The 22844-nt window shown below is 30.5% G+C and overlaps 1 protein-coding gene across 1 annotated transcript; it reads right to left on the minus strand.

The window, feature by feature from the left end:
* Positions 1–2812: 2812 nt before the first annotated feature.
* Positions 2813–20912, minus strand: slf (C-type lectin domain-containing protein slf). Its single transcript, XM_068764791.1, has 5 exons — positions 20864–20912; positions 12186–12294; positions 5098–5277; positions 4357–4493; positions 2813–3479 (listed from the first exon to the last, which is right to left on the minus strand). The coding sequence occupies exons 2-5, from the start codon at positions 12292–12294 to the stop codon at positions 3234–3236; spliced, it is 672 nt and encodes a 223-aa protein (XP_068620892.1). The 5' UTR covers positions 20864–20912; the 3' UTR covers positions 2813–3233.
* Positions 20913–22844: the final 1932 nt, after the last annotated feature.

Genomic DNA, 22844 nt, shown 5'->3' on the forward strand with positions numbered 1-22844 from the left:
CAACTATTAACTATAAACCATATGTTGCTGTAATAAATTAAAAAAATCCTTTCTTAGTTTATTACGTAAAAAAAGCAAATATAAGAAAACAAAAATTTTCTAATAATTGTATAAATAGTGAAATTGTATAAATGTCGGTTATATCATTGACATGTAAAACGGTAATTATTATTAGTAAAATCCGGTTTCTAAGTGAAATTAGTATATATCTATATAGATTATAAAAGTTTTTTTATGTACTATACTGAACACTGATTTGCCTTTAGATTTAAAAAGTATCGAAGTGTTTAAAATAAATTCACAGCGTTATGCCTGTTATGGTCTTCTGCTTTGAAGAAGTGAAACTCTGGTAGTTGATGTAGATTTGTATAATGTTATAGGTAGCTTAAGTTAAAAAGAACCACAAGAACACTTATTGATAAGGCGGGTCGTGGCTCGTGGGTCTTTAAGTAGCGCGCGTAAAGGAGTGACGTCGAATATTGAACGTTCGACATTAAATGGGCGAGCTAGCCGCCATACTGTTAAAAAAATCAAACAAAATTTCTGAATATACTCATTTAAAAAGGATATTACAGTAAAAATATATTAAACCTTTGAATGTTCCCTTTGCAGATTCTGACTGAAGATTGACAAAAAAACTGACTTTATATTTTAAGATTACTCTTCGCTCGTCTTGTCTTGTCAGATTGTATGTGATTAGCAATTATTTTTCAAAATAACATTTATGTGAATTTTACTTAAATGAGCCTGTTTGTAAAATAAGCAAAGAGCAGTGGCAGCCATGCGGTTGAGGATTAAGACTTGCAATCTAAGATCGCGGGTTCTATTCCCGGGATACAATCTCACAAAATTCGTACTTTGTGCATTAATTATATAGGTCTGCCACTGCACACAAACCAGTTTCCAGAACATTGGCAGCAACGTCTTTTACGTTCGTAATATGATACTGCGATCGCCTACCTACCTGCCAAGCGCGGCGATTATGGTAATCCCCTTTAGATATCTTTGGGAGAGGCCTATGCATTGCAGTTGATATATATGGGCTGAAACCATGAACAATGTGTGTACACTTTTTTCATTGTTAGATGCATTTATTACTATATGCAATAAGTCCTTTTCGTTCAAAAAGGTGAGCTGAATTCTAGAAACTTAAATCTTAAATTTTAATGATCTATATAATATTGTAAATTGTCTATGTAATTTCTCTTTTATTGAAATTATCTTTTAGTATTATATTTATTTATTTAGGAATTATCGTACAGAATAAATGTCAAGAAATGCAAACCTCATTGATTAGTCATAACAAGGTATAATAACGTGGGATTAAATAATTCGTCTACAACTTTAGTATGCGAACGCGTACTTTCGCTCTTCGGGCAATTTTCCCTCTACTCTACGACTATGATTTCGACGTTTTTGGATTAACTTTTACTTAATCTGCGATTAAAACACGTGGATTTGTAGAACCAAAAATTAATGCAATGACTAAACTGGTCGAAAATTCTATTATATAACCGAAATAACAGAATCAGAATCATCAATCAGAAAAAGTAGCCATGTGTAAACGCATCTTTAAATTTCTTATAATTAATGGCTGTTACAATCACTTGTCCTTTGACTTATTTGCAAAAAAGTAGTATTAATATACTTTGTCTTGCAAATATAGTAAATAGTATACCTATCTAAGTTTAGCAATCAACATTTTTTGACTAAAATTGATTTATTTCCTTTACTAAAGTGCTAAACTTTTTTATTTTATTAATACAATGACAAAATTGATTTATTTCCTTTACTAAAGTGCTAAACTTTTTTATTTTATTAATACAATGACAAAATTATTAAGAAATGTACACTTAATGATGCTATTTATTATCCATACCTCTCATGGTTACTTAGTAAAGACAAAAATAATCCAATGAATTTAGATCTTCCTTATAAAATTATAAATGTATTATATAAATTGCTAATATCACTTGTTTATTTATTAAAAACAAGTGTTAAAATTCAAAAGTACTGGTTGAGTTTTGAAAACATTGACAATAAAATTTACTGCCATCTATACAAAGAGTTGATAGTTTTGTACATTACAGAAGTTCTGTACATAATCAGAAGATGGCAGCACTATGTTAGATTTCTAGTTAGATATCTAGTTAGATATATTTCATATAAAATTTACGAATTTAAAAGAACTAACAGTTTACACTTGAAATAAATGTTGAAATATGCAAATTTATATTTCAATAATGTGTTTTACTGACCACATAATCTTTTAAATCTATTAATTATTAAAAAGCTTCATGTTATTTTATTGGAATGTTACGACAATGTGTTTGGATGTAGAAATTTTATTTTAGTTATTTTTTTTATTATCTTTGGAAATTTTACAACTAAAATAAATAACAATGAAAGGATATTGATATAATAAGGCCATTTTAAACTTTTCACACATGTGTAAAAAAAACAATAAATAATGTACAGTCGGTAACATAAATATTCAACTCCGTTCCTGTCTACTACTACTTTTTCAAATCCATCAATGCTGATCCACTAATAAAAAATAAAGATATCAGTAAGATAAACGTTAGATAAAAATTATAAATAAATGTTTGTAGTTTTAAATGTAAGTTTAATGTAGTGTTAAAATACGAAATGAGTTTGAAGTTATCTGTGATTTTTGGATATAAAATGAATATTTACGTAATCAATCCACATTATTTAAAAAAAATAGATATAATTGCACTTTACGTTTATTTATTAAAATATATGCTCAACATGTGTAAAAAGACTGTACTTTACTATTTTAATAAAACCATTTTGTTTTGTTGAAAGTTTATTTTATATACAAATAGAAATTCTTCCCTTATGTAAATATACTTAGTTATACTTAAGTAATTCTTAAATTAATTATAATCTGTACAATAAATGTACGACACATTTCTGGCAGTGTGTGTGCTTTATATAGCGATAATCATCTCATGGCAAGTTTCTTATATATGCGTTTTTGAACAAGATCAATTTTGAAGTTTTAGGCAGATTAAAATACAAATAAATATTTTCCCAGTAGCAAAAATGATGATGTCCTTAAAGTTGAATTTGTGTAATGTACTTTATTATAAATAGCTTGTAATATTATTGTTTAAAACTTTAATTATGAAGCTTGCGAGCGTGGGATGTTTAACTTTTTGTCCCTCATGAATTAGAGAAATTAATTTAACGCGTCAGATTTGAAAAGATCACAGACGAATTCCGGGATTAGTGCTGGCGACGTAATTCAAAAGCTCTTCGGAGTCTTCACAGACCACTGGTTTTTCGTGGTAGCATGCAACGTCATGCCACGCTATACCGTCGTTGTAAACGTTGTTAAGGATGCTCATACAGGACTCTGTTGTACCATTAATGTCGAATTCAGCGTTGTCAGGCTGCCGTTGTTTTTTGTGACCAGTTTGTGACCATGGGTTGTAGCCCCAGCCGTTAGGAATCTGAAATGTAAAGCGAATATAACATAACTCTACATGGATGCACAAAATTAAATGTATGTTTGTCTTAATTGATTTTTTTTTCTATGTGAATCAGTTACATGTTATAACAGTGGTAATAAACATGACCAGGATTTAAAATTATTACTGATAAGGTACCCAAATATTACACTTTAAATTGTCGCTGCCACAATAGAAGCAACACACCCATTGTACATCTGTTAAATAACACGCGGGTTCAAACGACGGCACGCTTTGAGCATAGTCGACTCCCTTTGAACTACCGTTTTGTTTGACATGCGATTCGTCTTCAAGAGCGCCGCCGCAAAAGACGACGCGCTTATAGGAACACCGTCGAAACTGACACCGCTCTTCGAGGAACGCTGCCGTAACGGACACCAAGCTTTGGCAAACGTCGCCACAATAAACGGTGCACCACATAATATACCGCGAAACTGTCCCCTCGTAGAACACTTTGTGAGATCATTCCCGCTATTGTCTAAATATTCGAGGAATTTTGTAAATAGATGCATTACATATGGGACAGTCGTGCAGTTTACTTCACGCAATATGTTGTCATTTAAATTAGTACAGAGGACATCTCTATCCCTAAAATATGAAGAAAAAAAACAATCCTGTTTTTATTCTGTTTCGCTTTTACCACTGATAGCACAAAAATCCTTTTAATGCAGGCTATATTCTATTGATTTATACACAATAACCGAATATCGTATTCTCAACAGCAAATTGAGGACACCAAAATGGTGAAAAAAAGTAAGATACAATTGAAAAAATTTAATGTATCAATTATGTTTTATCAGTGAGGTTCGACGAAGTAGTTTTTTCATTTCTTGTACAATAATACCGAATAGTTACTCACCTGATTTGTAGGTGACATCTTTTCCCTGTTCGCAGACCAAAACCATCCAAGGAGGTTTTTGGGTTCGAGATCTTTGCGGGCTTCGCAGCCTTTAAAATCGCAAAGACGACCAGACGTCCAAATATAAGGAATGTCATCTGTAAAGTGATAATGTGAATGTAATGAGCAAAACGATTACTTTTTTTTCACATTATTTACAAAGAGTTAAAGTGACGCATATCCTGATTGGTAACCACCATCTTGTTGAGAGCTATTAATGAATACCATGCGCGCCAACTTCGTTATTGATCAGGACATAAAAACAAGAGCCCTCGTTCTACTTTTCGATCTACTTTAACATGCCTTTATTGTATACATAGAAATAAACCATGATCCCGAAATTAAGCTTAAGTTAAGGATGCGTAAAATCAAGTCCTTCAAATATAAATTACTTTAGTTTTAATATCACCAGTAAGAAAGTCGGAAGTCGGAGTACAGGAAAGAAAGTAAACGGAGAGTCGTGAAAGTTTAACATATATTTTAGTTTACGTTTAAATTTAGCACTGTGGTAATATCATTTGTACGGAACCACTGACAGAATTTCAATAATAGCAATAATAAAAGAGTAAATATACAATAAACTAAAGAGGTTATATTTACTATTAAGGGTATGTATAAATCTAATACACAATTTTATTAAAAATAAATAATACTAAGGCAAAATAAATAACAAGAAAAGATAAACATTCTTATATTTCTTACTTTGTTGGATGAGCTTGAAGATCAAATTGTTTTCTTCTTGAGTTTCCATTGAAACAAGATCCATGCAGTATTCGCGGCAAACGTTGCGTCCGTCTAACCAATCGAATTTCTTATTAGCTAAGGCAGGCAGATGTCCGGTGAAGAAATAGTTGTGACCACGGTAAAAGAATTCTTTTGGCCCTGAAATAAATTGATGTAAACTTTAATAAATATAACTAAAATCTATTAACTTTAGAGAACGCCTCGAAGGAAATGTCCTAACCTCTTTGGTATCTGGCCATCAAATAAAATTTGAAAAAAAACTTTGTATGTCAGTATATTTATTTGATTTTGATTGCTATAATCTCGACGAGTTCGTTTTCTTTCGTAGGTAATTGTTTCTCGCTGCCAGGCCATACTTAAAAAGTAAGGAGGGCCATATCTTCTTCAACCGCAAAATATCAAGCCTTGTTATGTTCCGGAGAGGAGACGGCGTAACTATTAAAGTTACTGGCCCAATGACACGTATCATCATGCATGAAGGTGATAAGAGCACATTCGATGTTGTTAAGGATAATTTACGAGTATTGCAATATTCTATGAAACTTGCTGCTTGCTGCACTTTAAGCGGCATTTCATTCTAATGATAAATACGCCAAACACAACTTGTTATTTTCTCGCAATTATTTATCTTTAATAATTTATCATTTAAAAAAAAGTTAATATTAAAATCGAAAGTATGTCCTTAATAGCCGACAATTGAAACATTTTAAATGTTCCCATTGTCGGTCGTATCTATCACGTAAAACGTGTGGATCTACTCATTAACTTCTATTTTATGTTTGCAAGAAATGGCGAAATTAGTAAACACAATGAGTACGTTTGCAAATACCAGCGGATATCCGCCAAACTAGAAAGCGTGTGAATTACGATCAGATGTCCACTATGCTAACACAGCTTAGTGTGATATATTTAAAAGGTATTTTTTACATATTAAAATTATGAGTTTTGAGTAGAGGAAAACTTATTATAGTCTAAAATAAATTTAGAAATAAGTAAATATGAGTTACCGTGTAAACACCAAATCCAAATATGATGCTAACAAACAATGTCGACCGCGAGACAGTCAAAGGACACAAGGCTACGTAACAATTTAACCTCACGTAACAGACGCGTCGGCGTGAATAAATATCAGAATAATAATTTACACAGGCACATGTTTAGTGCAGCGTTAATAGACGCCGACCCTCATGTGCCGGGTCATGTACCCGTCGAACATCTCAATCATGGTCATGACATTGAAGACTCCCCGGTTAAAAAATCATGCTAATTACAGTTTCTGTAGCGATATCACCGGTGGGCATCTTTACGTAACTCCGGTGTATAACCTTTGGATGGGTATTATGTAAAGATGTGGACACAGACGTGAGCGATTACGCTTTGTTGCGTGAGGTGAAATGCTGATTTTTCCATTTATTTTTATTCGTTTATTATCCACTTAGGTTGGTAGGTACCCAACTAGATGGACCGATAACATAGTTAAGGTTGTAGAAAATCGCTGGATGCGGGCATCGCGAGATCGCCATGATGCCGGTCATCTTTGGAGGCCTTGGTGTGGGCGCCTATCGAATGATATGGTGATGATAATGATTATCCATATAGAACCACTTACAGTGATCACTACTGTACGTTACAAGAAAAATGTCAATAGAGCCAAACTTGATAGACACTAGTCAGATAGAGATCCCGTATAATAGCATCCTTCAAGTTAAAACTAAATCAGACGTAGTTTTTTGGCGACATTGACAAAAAATTTAACAATATATTTAATACAGTAGTAGAGCAAATAATTCCCAAGCATTGTCACATAAAATCATTTACATAATAACAGGATTACTTCACAAGGTTTTACATAATTTTATATTACTTTTAGCTATTTTAAATTCAATGCTAGTCATTTCGTCACCTTTACAAACGTTTTAAACACACAATGGTCTGAAGAAGTACACAAAAACTATTCCAGAACGATTTTCATCATCTAGATGATAAAGTCGAGTCTCCATGTTGTAATCGAGTAGAGGCATCATCAATTACTGCAAATTCTTTAGTCAAACTGGGATAACTTCTGTAGCTATTTATTTTTAAAAGTTTTTACCTTAAATCCTTAAACAAGATAGTTAAAATGTGACGTCATTCATTTATGTCACATTAGTTAAAAAAATAAAGTTTTTGGATTTTATTCTTATATTTACTATTTTTTCACGTCAATTATATTCGTAATTCATTGCACAGAATATTAGTGAAGAGGCGTGATTACTTCGCGAGTGTGTTAAGATTCGCACGACGGACAATTATTGCGAATGGGACCTTGTGCGGTGACAGACGGATGTGTGATTGTTTAACGACGATCGTACACGAAACTCTAACAATAGAAACAATTCCTGCGAATCTTGCGTATCTTACGCTTACATTATATTCAAATAATAGCCCATTATAATATAAGGTCTTATACCATCAGATTAACATTGTAATCGGCGGACGTAAAGTGCTTTCAATAATAATTATATGCTATAAAATTACAAAAATGTTGTTATAAAAATATTTTCCCTTTTCATACGACCTTTTTTTATTATAGTTTATTAATAATACTTGTACACAATATTTTCTTGTATTTTTATACCTACAATAAAAACTAACAAAAGAACCTTAATATTATAGTACATTTAAAATTCATGTTAGAAGTAAATATGATTTTGTATTAAGAAGTAACGACGGTAACCAGAACAATCTTCGATCGTAATTTGTATCGGCTTGGCTAATAACAAGTACTAAAGAACTTTAAAGTTTAAAGTTGGAGGCGAAATATCTTCGATATTAGTTTGAACTAATATTGAAAGGCTACACTTTGATGAAGGCTGCGTTGTGAAATTGCCTCATCGTTCATACTTAACTATTTTTTGAAGTTCACGAACGATTACAAATCTGTGTAGGATGTTATTTCATCATTAAACACTTTATATGGCAGATAATTTAAGAAACGCTATCATCATTATGAAGAAAGATAGAATACATAATAAGTGGCCAATAACTTATCGCAAATCCGGTGACAATTCTCATTTATTTGTGGCCATTTTCATTGCACGATGAAAGTTAACAATGCAAATATGAAATACATGTACATACATCTTATTTATGTTTAGGTTAGTTGTAACGTTCATTTAATATGATTGATGTCATATTAAATGAACTGTCGGCTTTTTCCGTTATTACACTAATGTATGCGACGTCACTTTTATTGAGAAAATTTAATAACGCATATTAATCTGTTGGCAAGTATTGCCTTTTGCCCTTACTAGATATTTTAAGTTGAAGAAGTAACAAGAAACTTACTGGACTAGAGAATAATTCTAGAGCTATTTTTGTAACAAAAAAATTATACTAGTTTTTTATTCATGTAAAATCAAAAATATGAAATAAATATGAAATGACTTTAAATGGAGATATCATCTACGAAATATGTAAGCGTGTTACCCGCTGGCGATATCACAAGATGATAAAAGTTCGTCAATATATTTTCATATGAGTAACATCTCCGACACGATATAAATAAAGTTATTAATATTTTTCTGACACGACTTGTGTCGCAACCAAAATGTACTACCAGGATAATATTAAAAATTAAACAAATAAAATATTTTTCCTAGGCCTAATATTGAGATGGAATTAAGATTGAATACAAAAATCTGTACGTAAACAAAATTACACCAAAATTCTGAAATACTTTTTGTTTTAAGTTAAACGCGTTTGACGGAAAGTTACTCATCTTTACAAAGTATTTTAATTCATAAGATTCATTTAAGTCATTACGTAGATCGATGAGACAGATGATCGCAAAGGTTTGAGCAGAATATCTACATTTATCCTGTTTATCCACCAACAATATTTAAAATCCACAATATATGGTACATATATACGATACATCTACAACCATAATATACTTTAGTTATTAGAATTTTGTTAAGAATATTCCTCTGACGCACGAAGAAGCTTAGAACGATTTTTATGAAAAGTTGTGTGTGGCTATGCGAAGCGAGCGGGTGACAGCTAGTATTTATTATATATGTATTTAATTGTCCCATAATTCAATTGGTTTATGTATTATTCATAAAATTACATCGCAAATATGGGTCTATCGTAATTAATTTATTAAACCAGATCCTATAAAGAGTTTGCTGTTTGATACAAACATGCTAAGGTTTTACTGAAAGGCATTTGAGTGTACCTCGTGATCGACACAGCGGGCGTCCCTGGATTCACACTGAGACGATCACGTTTACGCATCATAAAGATATGGCCTACCATTATCTCGCATGAGCGAAGGCATAAAGATGTTAGTCTTGCAAAAGTGGAGCACGAACATTGGATTCCGAAACGTTAATTAGACAATTTATGTTTTATTTAACTTTTTCAAAAGCCTTGTGAAAGTATTATATAATCTTAATACTTTTGTAAAATTGACAATTTTGAAAGCATCTTTCATTATTCCCTTACGGTCTTTTTTCTTTAGTTCCGCACGGATAAAAATTATGGTCATACATACATGTAAGAGATACATCGCCATAAACTTTTCCACGGCCAACTACATATGTATTAAAAATATGGTATTTCCGTATATACTAATGTGAAGCGCTATATATAACCTACGTATGTTACAAAAATGTATTTTTATGAAAAGAGTTTTTTACAGTAATTAAAAAATCATATGAAGTCAGACTTCAGTTAATCGTTTCGCGCCGTCTTCACTCTACCTTCCAGATCACTGTTGCTTCCTATTTTCACCTGATTGGTTTTTGTTCGGTGCGCTTTATAAATAATTCAATATTTAGCCCGACTCTAAAGGCTATCGATCGATATTTTTGAATTTCATCCCATATCTTTCTTAGACAAAAAATATACAATATAGTTTAGAAGCACATTATCGATTCAGGTATATTTCTAATGTCTAAATAAACGTTGACATTTATGTTATGTCATTGACCAACCTTAACATGTTGACCAGTTGTTGTTTGTAGCCCAAAAAACCTTACATAATTCATTCAATTTCTCCGACCCCCATAATCATTGTGTAACACGCTCATCGGTTATCTTTAAGTAGAAGTCGATTTTTCTACTTATTTATATACCATCGAACTTAATCTTTATTATATTTCTGTATAACGACGAAATTTTTAATATAATTTTATAATTATTCAATTTAAAAATATGATAAAAAATATTCAAAGTATCAAGTTTAAGAGTTATTTAAATTTTAACTTTATAAATTATAATTCGTATTTTTAAAATAGTTTTTAATCGAGTAAAAGTTTTTAAGTTTGGTCATATACGGACAACGTATCTTGCTTCTTTTTAGTGTGATTTAAAAAAAAACATAACGTGTAGGTGATCATAATACATTCACATGTTTTATTTAAATCGAAGCCTATAGTACAATAAATTCTTTGACTATTGTTTTAAACGATTAAAAATATCAGATTATTATTTGTTACTTTTATCAGCCAGTCACGAATTATTAATTTACGAATTTAGTTCAAAAACCTTTTTCTTACATAATTCGAGGTTAACATCTGACCTACTTCTATCTGAATAAATAAAAAAATTCGTTATTCAGCTATGTGGAACCTTATGTAAGACACGGAAAGCGTTTTCCCGGGCGAGGCGAGCGTAGCTTAGCGGAAAAGAGCGAGAGCTAGAGAAAGAGAGAGATAGAAATGTCCTCGAGTGTGTCCATGACCTTGCCGTACAATGAACTGTGGGAGCTTTTACTTTCTATGAATAAGCAAACTAAATATAATGAAACTTTAACGTTCACGTAAATTACGACCGAGTTTATCTCAACTTTATACACGTAGTTTCAAATTTCGTTGCATTGCTATATACTAAGCTTAGGCAAACTTGGCTTCGGCTTCGATTATTTTCTTTGTTTTATTAGTTGTTAAATATTTTTTCAACTCCGTTCTTTTTTATCAAAAACGTTTACAGTTAAAATTGTTTTCGTATTCGAAACCTGCCACTTAGATTATATTACGTAATAGATCTTTTCATGAATTCATGACAGGGACTTAAAACTTTTAAAACACGTAATGCTGCCTACAAAATTCTCATTTCCAAGCATTTCAAACGTGATGGTAATACATTTGTTTATTGACATTATTTATCGTGTATCTAACTCATTGACCTATATATTCTGTATTAAAAAGTTATGCTTTTTTCGGAATATATGCTGAATATTTAAAATAAAATCGCTTATTTATTTTAAATTACAATGCTAGAGTTACTTCAAGCGGATATTATATTGGGAATAATATTAAGAAACATCCACTTCTTTTGTTAGTTTTATAAATTTCATAATGAATAAATAAGTTTCAACTATTTAAAGATCGTAAAATACTCAAAAACACCGGAGATTGCAAAACAACGTCAGTTTTAATGCGAGGTTGGATTCGAGACAAAGTCAGTTCAAGGTCAACTGCTAATGGCCATAAGGTTAATAGGATCTCCTTAGATCGTAGAGGTATCTCTTTTTTTCTGTTAAAAAAAATGTTTCTTTAGAAAAAATGACCCTTGCTTTCGATGTATAGAAACTACTATATTATTTATATTCAATTATTCCTGTATAGTTTAAGAATAAATGATATGTATAGGTTGTTGTTAAAAACTTCACAAAAACTCATTTTATGCATGTGTACTTAACTTTTAAATCCTTAAATTTTTTAAACCTAAGTAAGATTTTAACATTAAAGTTTCTGACGTTTTATTTTCAATTAATAATATTTTATGCGTACTCATAAAACGTCAAAGTTTTACTGTGAATGTTTAATTAAAGAGGTTTTATTACCTTTGTCGGTAAATATAACCATAGGTTCACAAGGGCGATCGGTTTTACTATGTAGTGAGTTAATGTTATTTTAATTTCCCTTGTTTCTTAGTACTACGGTGAAAAAATATGTGAAATATTTTTAAGTATGTATTAAATGCCTATCTTGTATAATAAATGATAAATCTTAACAAATTATTCAAGGCTTATTAATAAAAAAGAAAAAGGAACTTACTGCTAGCGCACTTTTGCGGTACAGGCGGCGACAAGAAGCGACCAGGTTTTTGGGCGGAAGCCACGGCTGCGAGCGCAGCAGCGCATACCACCAACGTCCACGTCTGCATCTATAATTTTTTTTATATTGTTATACGGAGAACTTACATATTTAACATTATTTAAAATTCATCGTCATGATTTCAACCATAAGACGTCTACTGCTTATATTGGCCTTACATGACTAACTTAATAACATACCTAGCATACATATCGAGTGTGCTATCTTTCTTATTATCATAGCTTTAAAATTAAAAATGTTATTCGAAACTTCATACTTTTAACGAATACGGAATTTATGGCATATAGCATAAGGTATTGTTGTATTTACTGAACAACGCCGTGGCATACTGATACATTATTAACCAACCACGTTCATTACACACGGTGTGTCTCGGCGACGTCTACGACCTAATTTTTACACAACCGTAAACGTTGAACTGTGTCACAAGTCACGTGTTCCAGATGTTAAGAAATTTCTTACAAGTTATTTTACATTTCATTACTCACTTAAGTACACTAAAGTGCTTTACATGCATGCTTTTACAATCAGTTCCAAATTTAATAATTATCTGTTGTTTAGGGAACCTATTGTACTGCTATGATACTTTTGAATTGCTTTCACCAGATTTTTATCTATTTTATTTTGAAACCGAAAATCTATAAAATAATTTCCGGTTTTTAAATAAAATATTTTAAATTTTAAAATTTTTGTAGGTTTTATAGGTTATAAAGTTTATGAACTATAGAGATTCTTTTAATTTAAATTAATTTTTGGTGTATATTAATAATGTATTATTAGAGATAAATCATATGATTTACATATTAAACATAAAATTTTTAATAAAAAAAGTAAACAACTATCTAACACTAGGACTGCCAAGATAAATTTCAAGCTACTAGCTTAAGTTATGCCATTACAGAGAGCTTTTCTTTGCGTCTTGTTTCGTGTCGTTTTATGCGTGCCAAAATATTTTTTTTTACAAGTACAAAACATATTCATTACCGTAGGAATTTATCACTGTAATCTAAATCTGTCGATGACCGGATGATCATAGCGAGCGTCACGTTATTATACTTAGTAATGTAGGTACATATTCATTATGATAATAGACTAAGCCCATCGGCTTTAATTGCTTTGGCGTGAGTATACACTACAGGTGTAATCACGCATACAAATATAAAAACCCGGAAACTTTATCGTTAAGCGGATAATGCTGGGAGTCGCTAAGCATACAAATCGACCTTGACACGTTTGTCATGTTCTTCTCTGATGTAATAAGGTTTATTAAATCGCACGCTGTATCAATTATTACATAGGTCTCAACATTAAATGCCTAACTGAATAGACATAAACACATTCGCCTAGAGTAGACAAATTGTAATGTACTAAAATAAGTCACCTAAATTTAGATGAACAGTGAGTCAGTAAACAGTCATTAAACAGCCGTATAATTTAGTACTAATCTATGATTATGGTAAGAAGCTTAAGTGTTTAATAAGCGATTGCAAAAGTTTAAACTTAATCCAGCGCTGTTGATTGTTCCATTTGACGTTTGTTCCTAGAAACGTTCAAGGTGGCGAATATCGTCATGTTATTTTACAAATGTTATTTAATGATTCATTAATATCAAATTAAAACTATTTATTTATCATGTAAGTAATATAAAAATAGTTCACTAGTATACGCCAACAACAATAATTATATTTGTTATTTGCATTTGTCTTTATATTGTAACCTTAAAACTATTTCTTAAGTACCAAGCTCAGTTTGACAGGTCAATGAGCCTCCATTTCTATGTCTCAATCGCAAAATTAGTGCGAGACTAGTGCATTGTGCTTCCACGAGCATGTTGCAACCGCCTAGAGGCCGACCGTTCGCAGTTTTGGTCACGATCGCGCGAATTCGTGCTGCTCTGTGCCATTCTTGATATACAGCCAAACACTTTCATAGTTTTAATCAACTTCGCTAACAACGTCGATAATACATTGTAATTATTTTAATAACAAATATTTTGAATTCCATGCCACAATGAAAGGTTTTATTGTCTGAAATTACTACTTATCAAAAACTTGGATGAATATTAAAAAAATAAAATAAAATTATGAATTTCTTCATAGCACAAAGAAGATATGACCTCCAGAGCCTTAAGATTTTGAAGTCAAGACGGCCCACAGGCCGCAAGCCCAGCGTAGAATGTTCACCCACAAGGTAGACAAATGACCTTGTTCAGGTCATCGGAAGACGCTGGGATATATGTCGCTTCCAACAGTTATATTAAAACTTTATGTGAGAGGCCTATATTCAGTCATGGACGTCCTGCAGTTGAAATGGTGATGTTGTTCGTCAGTGGGCAAGCACAGCTTCACCTTATTCAAGTTTGTCTAAAGGGTCCGAATCTTGGCTCATTCGATCAATAATATCAAAACGGAATTATTTTATTTTCAATAAAATTATACTATGATGTTAAAATAAATTATATCAAATTCATTTCACAAAGATCTACAATGCCTTGCTTATATTTCTGATTTTTACTAAGTAATTCCTATAATTGGTATGCAAAGAATAGCCGACGGTCCATATAAAAGCTTAACAAGTGCGTACCTTCTTAATATTCCACACGGAAACGTGCATAACAATGTTTACATCTCCATAAACGGGTGAAACTTTTTTATTACCTTCGCACTCGGAACAGGCTAGCGATAGTTCCGTTGGACAGTTATAAGCGATTTCCTATGCTTGTATAATTCTTAATGAAATAATTTTATAAACTAGCTGCATGGATAAAATTCTTATTCTCTATTAAAGTTATTGGCCTATCACTGGCCGTTTGAAAATTAAATAAATAAATCGTAATTTAGAGTGAGTACTTTATTTATTGATAGAATATCTTATAACATAAAGAATATCATAAAGATAAGTTCCCTATTTCTTACACTACAAGATTATAGTGTAATGTGTATAAAATTTATAGTAGTGCTTTTAAGACAAACTATATAATTTGTTGTCTTGCATCTTAGTATGCGTTTTCCTACTTTTGATTGACGTCAAATAAGTGACAGTTAGGGATGAGTGTTACGTTTCTATCTATAATTTCTAAAGGAAAAAGAAGATGTTTACTCGTATTAATTTAACAGAAATGTAATTTTTCTCCGTATAAGAAAAGCACCTTAGTGCCTTAACGAACATTGTGAAAAAATTGTTTAATCGGTATTTCCATTTTAGAATTTTGTGTTTTGGTTATCAAAATATTGAATGGTGAAATAGCAATTATAACGTTTGTGCTATGGAATAATTAACAATGAAATAAGATTTCATTAATTCAAATTTTCCCTAAAAATTAAAAACGGTTTACACATACCTCTCTAATGGTAAAAAATGTATTAATGACAATTGTGGCTAAAAACATTCTATAAATTTTTTTGCGTATGACTTGTCGTTACAACAAATAATATACAAGATATCAAATTACAAAAATAAGTATAACTTTAAAAATTAATGAATCATCTTTAACCTTGCTCTCTACTATTAATTTTGTTGAACAATAAATCATTTAATTCAACATATGTCCCGGCGTAGGTGTGTTAACCGTGAATAATAAGCGAATCAATGAGCGACCTATTTCTATATCAATGGCATAACTCAAGTTCAATGCTGTTAGGTTATTATTATTCATTTACATCTGCCTTATTACAAGTAAATAACTATATCATAATTTTATTGTTTCTTATGGCTGGAAAGAATACAAACATTGTCCTGTTCTATTTAGATCAATTTAAATTTAAAAATTTAAACGTTGAATGTAAATATGAAAAAATAGCATTCTTTTCATTTTCTTTAGATTATGTTTTATGTACGTATGTAATAATTACTATAAGCAATATTGTTCTATTCTACAGTATTTACAAAAATTCTCTTTATTATACATAAAAAAATAAGTACAAAGAGCGGATTTATCACTAAAGGTGATTTTTCAATAGAATGAATGGATTGATTTTATTAAAATTAAAAAAAGGCCGAGTGGTCATCAAGTGATAGGTCATAGAAATAAATATACACACATATTACAGATTACTAATCTGTAATATGTATGTACATTTACTTACATACTACATATACTACAAACTACTCATGATACATACATCATTAAAATGACTATTCTATAATAGTATGTTTTATAACAAAGTTGAAAGTATGACGGTATTTAAATAATTAACATCGTAAAAAAAGTTGCATAATGCTGCGTAGTACGAGTATTCACTGTCGTGCTGAAATCTCAAATTTTAGTGAAGGCATTTTTATTAAATTAAATTAGTAATTTTTAGATATAATTAATTCGGACAAGTTCAATGCAACAAAAATATTAAAACAAATATTGTTTTAAAAATTATTTATACTTAAAAATGTTTACTTGAAGTAGCACTAAGCGCGTGGGTAATTGACGCTCTATCTGCTCGACTCTTGCGATACAAAGATTGATTGCGACTTCTTGCAAAACTAGACTCACTATGCGAGAGGATAAATTACTTTAATCCGACAACGACTTCCAGTAATGATACCCAGTATAACTTAGTATTTTTGATGCACAGTTATTGATTTTTCCTATTAAGTTATTTAGTGGGAATCGAAAACTTAATGCGCATATAAAAGACTTCAACGCGTTTTATATGAAAATATGCTGTCTATACTTATTAACAGGCGTTTCAATTTATTTCAATGTGTAATCTAGAATCAATACGATAAAGTTGCATTGCTAACTCATTAAAAAATGTAATTGATAAAAACGTACCTAAGTACTAGAACAGCATTTACGCTAGTAAAATGCACTTTTGTATTTAAAATCTCTTTTTATCGTCACATCCCTACCAAATTCTATTTGCATAAATTATGAACGCTAGTTACTCGGTAGTAACGGTCAATAGATTTAATGAGAACAAAAAGCGAAAGTGCCTGTAACGTAACGAACAAATGTTTTGGATTATAAATTTATCTAACATTTTTTTAAATTCCTTTCGCGTTTAAATGTATACCTCACTTTTGACTAAAAAGTTTTTAAAGCTTTTACGAATACTTTCAATTAGCCTGTATAAAGTGATCACTTTGAAATATGTTTTGAATTATGTATTTATTGTTATGTTACAAGCCAATAAAGTCTGCAGAAAGAGATAATAAATAAAAGTTAGTTTTAATATGTAATGAACGTAATTTTAAAAACTCTTTAAATCAATTACCATTACGTTATTTATAATTTTTGAAACCATTGATTTTTTGGATAAGGAGGATCATTGAGAGCTTACGAAATTTTAAAGCTCTTCACTTCTTCTCAATTCAGCTCTTTAAAGCCTCTACACCTGTTACTAAACATCTTTTATATTTTAGTATCCAATCAATAGATAAATGGATAGGTATATCACAACTTATTTAATTTATGACCTTCTTAGTTTATACTTTTTAGGTTTTTTAAACAGCTCTGTTTTTTTTCTGTTATAAGCTTTTTATCTGCTTGGCTGCGGTACAGCATCTCAGGCAGGGTGCGCATATTTCATATTTGATCATTTCTTTTTTAATAAAGTTGTATTACGTAATATTCCAATTGTAATACTATCTAGAATAGACAAATCAATATTGTTTTAATTAGTGTATTTATGTGGGATTACGTGTAGCTAATGAAATTAGATATTCTATTTTCTTAATCTTTATATTCTGTATGTTATATTATTGTTAAGTTACTGATGAATGAGTTAGTTACAACGTCACCGAATTTATCATCATTTTGGTTTTTTATGTTCATTTCGATTATATGTTTACATGTTAATAAAATGTTTAAAAATTTTGTTGCCTTTATGTTTAAAAAATTTGGTGCCTGTTAAAGCAATCGATATTTGTTATTTGTCACATCGATTAATTTATGTATATGTTATTTTAATTGTAATAAGTATGTTCTAATCTCAATGGTGATTTGCAGCTCCTCATAAAGTGATTGCTTGATAGAAAATAGTTTTTATTATTACATATGTTCATAAGTTGTTTCTCTAAGCTATGGACTTCTAAATAATAGCCTTGAACCGTTGCGCAATGTTGCCATTTATTCAGAAAAGGTGCCAACGCCATTTCGGAGATCGGACATAGCGAATTGCTTACTGTTGACAAGAGTTTTGTTATTTTGACTTATCTTTATTAGAATACGCTTATTATTAATAAAACTAGTATTGTGATTTTTTCCAATTAAAAAAGGAAACAATAAAAAAACACGGAGTCAGAGTGAAATTTGTTGATTACCGACTATACGTAAAAAAAAATAATTTTCATAATTATAACTGGATTAGAAAACGACGACGAAAACTTACCCCGTGTTTAAGTTAAAGTCAATTTTATTTTCAGGAAAACGAGTAAATACAGCATATAGCCAATCAAAATTTCGGTCGTCTTATTAAGTTCCTCATTCCATTCTTTCTAGCTTTATCATGTTACTATTGTGTTGATGATTATTTTTAAATTAAAGATCAGATCAGATCAGAGAGCATTCCTAAGCAAAAAAAATCATCTTTTTTATTAATAAAATGACTATATCGTGTACATAAGATATATTTAAAAAAATATTTTAGTGCGTATTAGTTTTATTATTTCTTTTACAACATCTAGCATTAAATCATAATGGTGGTTGCTTTTGGTATCATAGCAGCCACACAAATCCTGAGTCTACCATTTTTTGAAAAATATTAATGGTTTGACCATAATTTTTAATAAAAATTTACCACAGGATTTAAAATTTTAAAGAATGATTTAACATAATGTTGTGAATATATTGTGATTTTGGGTTTCCAAAAATAATCCATAACATTTATTTTTTGTTAATTAAATTAAACAAAAAATCTTCAATTCATTAGTTTTTCTAAATCAAAAATCAACTACTGCGATGTGATGCGTGAATTACATAATATCACAAGGCTAAGCTCTTGTAAATTTGTTAAAAGCGCGTTTATACGAATAAGCATACTAACGAGGTTATAAAAAATCAATGATTTTAATTTGTAATTGAAAACATTTGTACAACTTGAATATCCGCGAGTTGTATGATAATTTGGACAACTTCCGCTTAGTGAATTTTTCCTACAGAATGGATCTGCTACATGTATTTGTTAACATCTTGTCGTGGTCATCGCGCTCGAGGCGTCCGTTGACACAGATCCATAATGCGTCGATGCGTCGTTGACTGCTGTTGCAACCGCCTGTCTGACGCCGACAATAGAGCTTGTATTGGTCCATACAACACGTTCCTACATACTTCTATGTCAACAGTTATATTCGAGATGTTTATTAAAAAAAAAACAATACACCGCGCAATTAAAAACTCCGCAAGGTTAATAGTAAGACCTTAGACTGATGTGTAATACTAAATACCAAAATCGAATGTCTTAATTTTAAAAACAGATCTTATCTAGAGAACGTTTCATTGTGCAAATCTTTACAGATATACATCTCAAAGTAAGATATCTTTGTAGTAACGCATTTACTTCTAAAGTATTTCTAAGATAATAATCATTAGGTATATGCTAATTTAAAGATGTTATAAGTAAAAAAATTGTAACTGGTTAAAATTATTTTTAGTCAATGAGAAATAAATTTCGTGAAAAAAACAATGTATTGCTAAATTGTCATACATCATTTCGGGGTGAAGGCTAGACAATATTACCATTCCACTATGAAAACAGGTTCTTAATTCAGTAACCTTAAATCTTACTTAACTCATACATTTATGTCACATCAAACATTTGAAAGTCTCCATCTTTCAGCTAGCGACAACCTTCGTAATGTTAAATTTTGAAACACTGCTTTAATCATGCTAGTAATGCGTATTAAATTAAACAAATAAAAATAAATTGCAATTTCAGTTCAAAGAAAAAATAATGATAATAAATAATAATAATGAGTTAATAACAGTTATAATCATTGCTTAAGTTACCATTATAATCAAATAATTTTACTGTCGATGATTTTATAAATTGAAAATTATTTCTGATATCCCTCGCAATCTTTACGTTAAATCGTAATAAAAAAGTCTTTATAGGGATCCCAATAATCTGTCATCGTATTTTAACTTTTATTACTTTACAACAATTATTTACGTCAAAACATCGCATTTCACACACCAGCGGCACCAGCGAGTAACGACGCTCCCATAGAAAAGGGCTCTCAGTCATAACCTCAACATCGACTCACTGTGTTGCAACTAAAGCTTGACATACATACGTTCATCGGAATCCACAGCCGTCACTTTAAATAAAATATCCAAATTAAGGACATGCATAACATAGTAGAAATATGTAAGAGGTATGAAATTTTAAAAAGTACCGGTACACCGCGTATATCCTGAGTAAAGCTAACTATACGCCAAAATTCTATCTTATAAGTTAAAAAAATACAACTCTGAAATTTCTGGTAATTAATTTAACTTATTAATTAGTTAATTAGTTACATAAATAATAGTGATTAATGTAAATTTTCTTTTATAAATATCTTAAAGAATTTTTTTTTAATATTTAAGAGTTTTAATGAGCTTTTGCAAAAAGAACTACGAAATGAAATTAGGCTTCTCTTCCCTGAATATCTCCTTAAGCTTAGAGTTAATGTTAACTTACCTTATTACGAAGAAAGAAATAAGCGACGGCAGGAAAAATCACAGAGGCACTGTCGTAATAGCGCGAAGCTGGTTTGGGCGACGTCTTTTATATCGGTAGTAGCGGGGATGCGTTGCTGAGCGTTCGCATGGGGGGACCACCGCTTGTCTTTGCGACGAGCTTCACCTTAAGTTTCATTTGCTTACGAAGGGCTAACATTTTTAAATTTAGAGCAGTCACGTTATTTGACTTCTACATCGTCTCAAGGTTTTTTTTCTTCCACCCATAAAATGTCTTTAGATAATATAATAAATCAACTTATATTGGACAAAACACATTGAATATTGATAAAAATCTCTATTCAAAAGAAACATTCTGCTTGTTTTAAAATTTGTTATCGATACTTACACAAATTTAGGACATTAAAAGTATTAACAATTACTAAACTACATAATTATTTATGGCACATATTAATGAAAGCAATTGATAAGTGAAAAATAACTTTTTATTATAATTAAATAACTACCGCCTTTCAAATTCCAATATATCCAAAAATATATCAGTTTCGCCTATAACTATTTTTTTATCAAGGAAATAAAACTTTGTATTTAGTAGTGATTATTGCTAAATAAACGTAGGCACTACTTCTAAGTTCAAATGTTATTACTTGTATACTTAAAGATGTTATAAATGAAATAAATCTCTCTTAGCTCGGAGCTGCAAATTTAAAACGAGTAGGAATATATAGACGTATTGACGTTGTATACAATTTGAATGGAAATAAGTGTAAAAGTTTTAAAGAGGTGTATATACAGCTTATTTGTTATCAATATATGATACACCATATACAAAAATTAAAAAATATTTCAGAAATTACAAATATCATAATGACACTATAGTAAAAAAGCGTTATCAAAATTCAGATTACATATTAAAATTAAGTACTATTAGTCTTGGGCTGAAGACTTGGTACTGCCAGAAATTATTTGCCGTTCATATTCCAATAGAAAAAAATAAAATAATGTGCCATATTGATTGATCGCTTTATACAGGTGATTGGAAATATTTGCTATACATTCATAATAACATATGAGCTTTATTTAACAATTTTAATTATTACACCTATCACCAATCAACCTGTATAATATTTAACTAAAGAATTTTTGTTCAGCAATGTTATATTTTTAAAACTTAAAATAGCATTACTCGTAGCTAACAGTTACAAATGGTCTCTTGATTTTCAATTGTTTGACAGGCCAGAAAAGTGCTTTGGGGTCAAGTTTATTATCATAGTTTTTATAACCATGTGATAGTTATTCTACAGTAGTTACTTATTTCATGGAACACAATTATATATTTAAATAACAACAAGGCGATAATAAACTGTCATATCCTATTTTTATTGTTAAATAGATGACTTTTTGGAACTGCTTTTGCCTTATTTAAATTGATAAAACAATAAATAACGATAAATGTATACATTTTATTAATAGCATTATATCAACTTGTTTCATTTTTCATGAATTTTATGTTAAAATATTCACGGCAAGATAATATATAAGTGACCATAGACAACAATTACGCAACGATGTCATATTATCGTGGCCTTTGCCAGCGATAGTCACTTGTTGAGTCAGATTAGCAAGCTCATCACAAGTCACGAGCCCGATACAATTTAATGTTTCTGTTAACGTTAATGACCCTGTTCCACATAAAAGTGTCTAACATAACATTGAATTAACATCCATCGATTACTATGATGCAAAACCAATCCACTGAATTCCACAAACCTATAAGTCGTTTGAATTTTTATGTACATACATCTAAACCTTTATAATACAATAGTCTCATTCGGCACAATTAAATTCAACTAAAAATTTGGATGGCACACTCGATTAATTTATGTCTGACTTTCCAGTTAAATAAAACAATATGAATATTTTAACCACATACCTTCCACTACTGGACAAAGCCTCTCCCATAGATTTCCAAGCGGCATGCC

The sequence above is a fragment of the Battus philenor genome, unplaced genomic scaffold, assembly GCF_028537555.1.
Source record: "Battus philenor isolate CCGP_79_NKW_IND1 unplaced genomic scaffold, ilBatPhil1.0.hap1 SCAF_2, whole genome shotgun sequence".
Lineage (NCBI taxonomy): Eukaryota > Metazoa > Arthropoda > Insecta > Lepidoptera > Papilionidae > Battus > Battus philenor.

Excerpts from the sequence above, each read along its gene's own strand:
- slf (XM_068764791.1), bottom strand. The coding sequence starts at position 12,294 with ATGCAGACGTGGACGTTGGTGGTATGCGCTGCTGCGCTCGCAGCCGTG. Across the intron at positions 4,494-5,097 it reads CTTCAAGCTCATCCAACAAA|ATGACATTCCTTATATTTGG; the intron begins GTAAGAAATATA and ends ATCACTTTACAG. Across the intron at positions 3,480-4,356 it reads AGATGTCACCTACAAATCAG|ATTCCTAACGGCTGGGGCTA; the intron begins GTGAGTAACTAT and ends TTTACATTTCAG.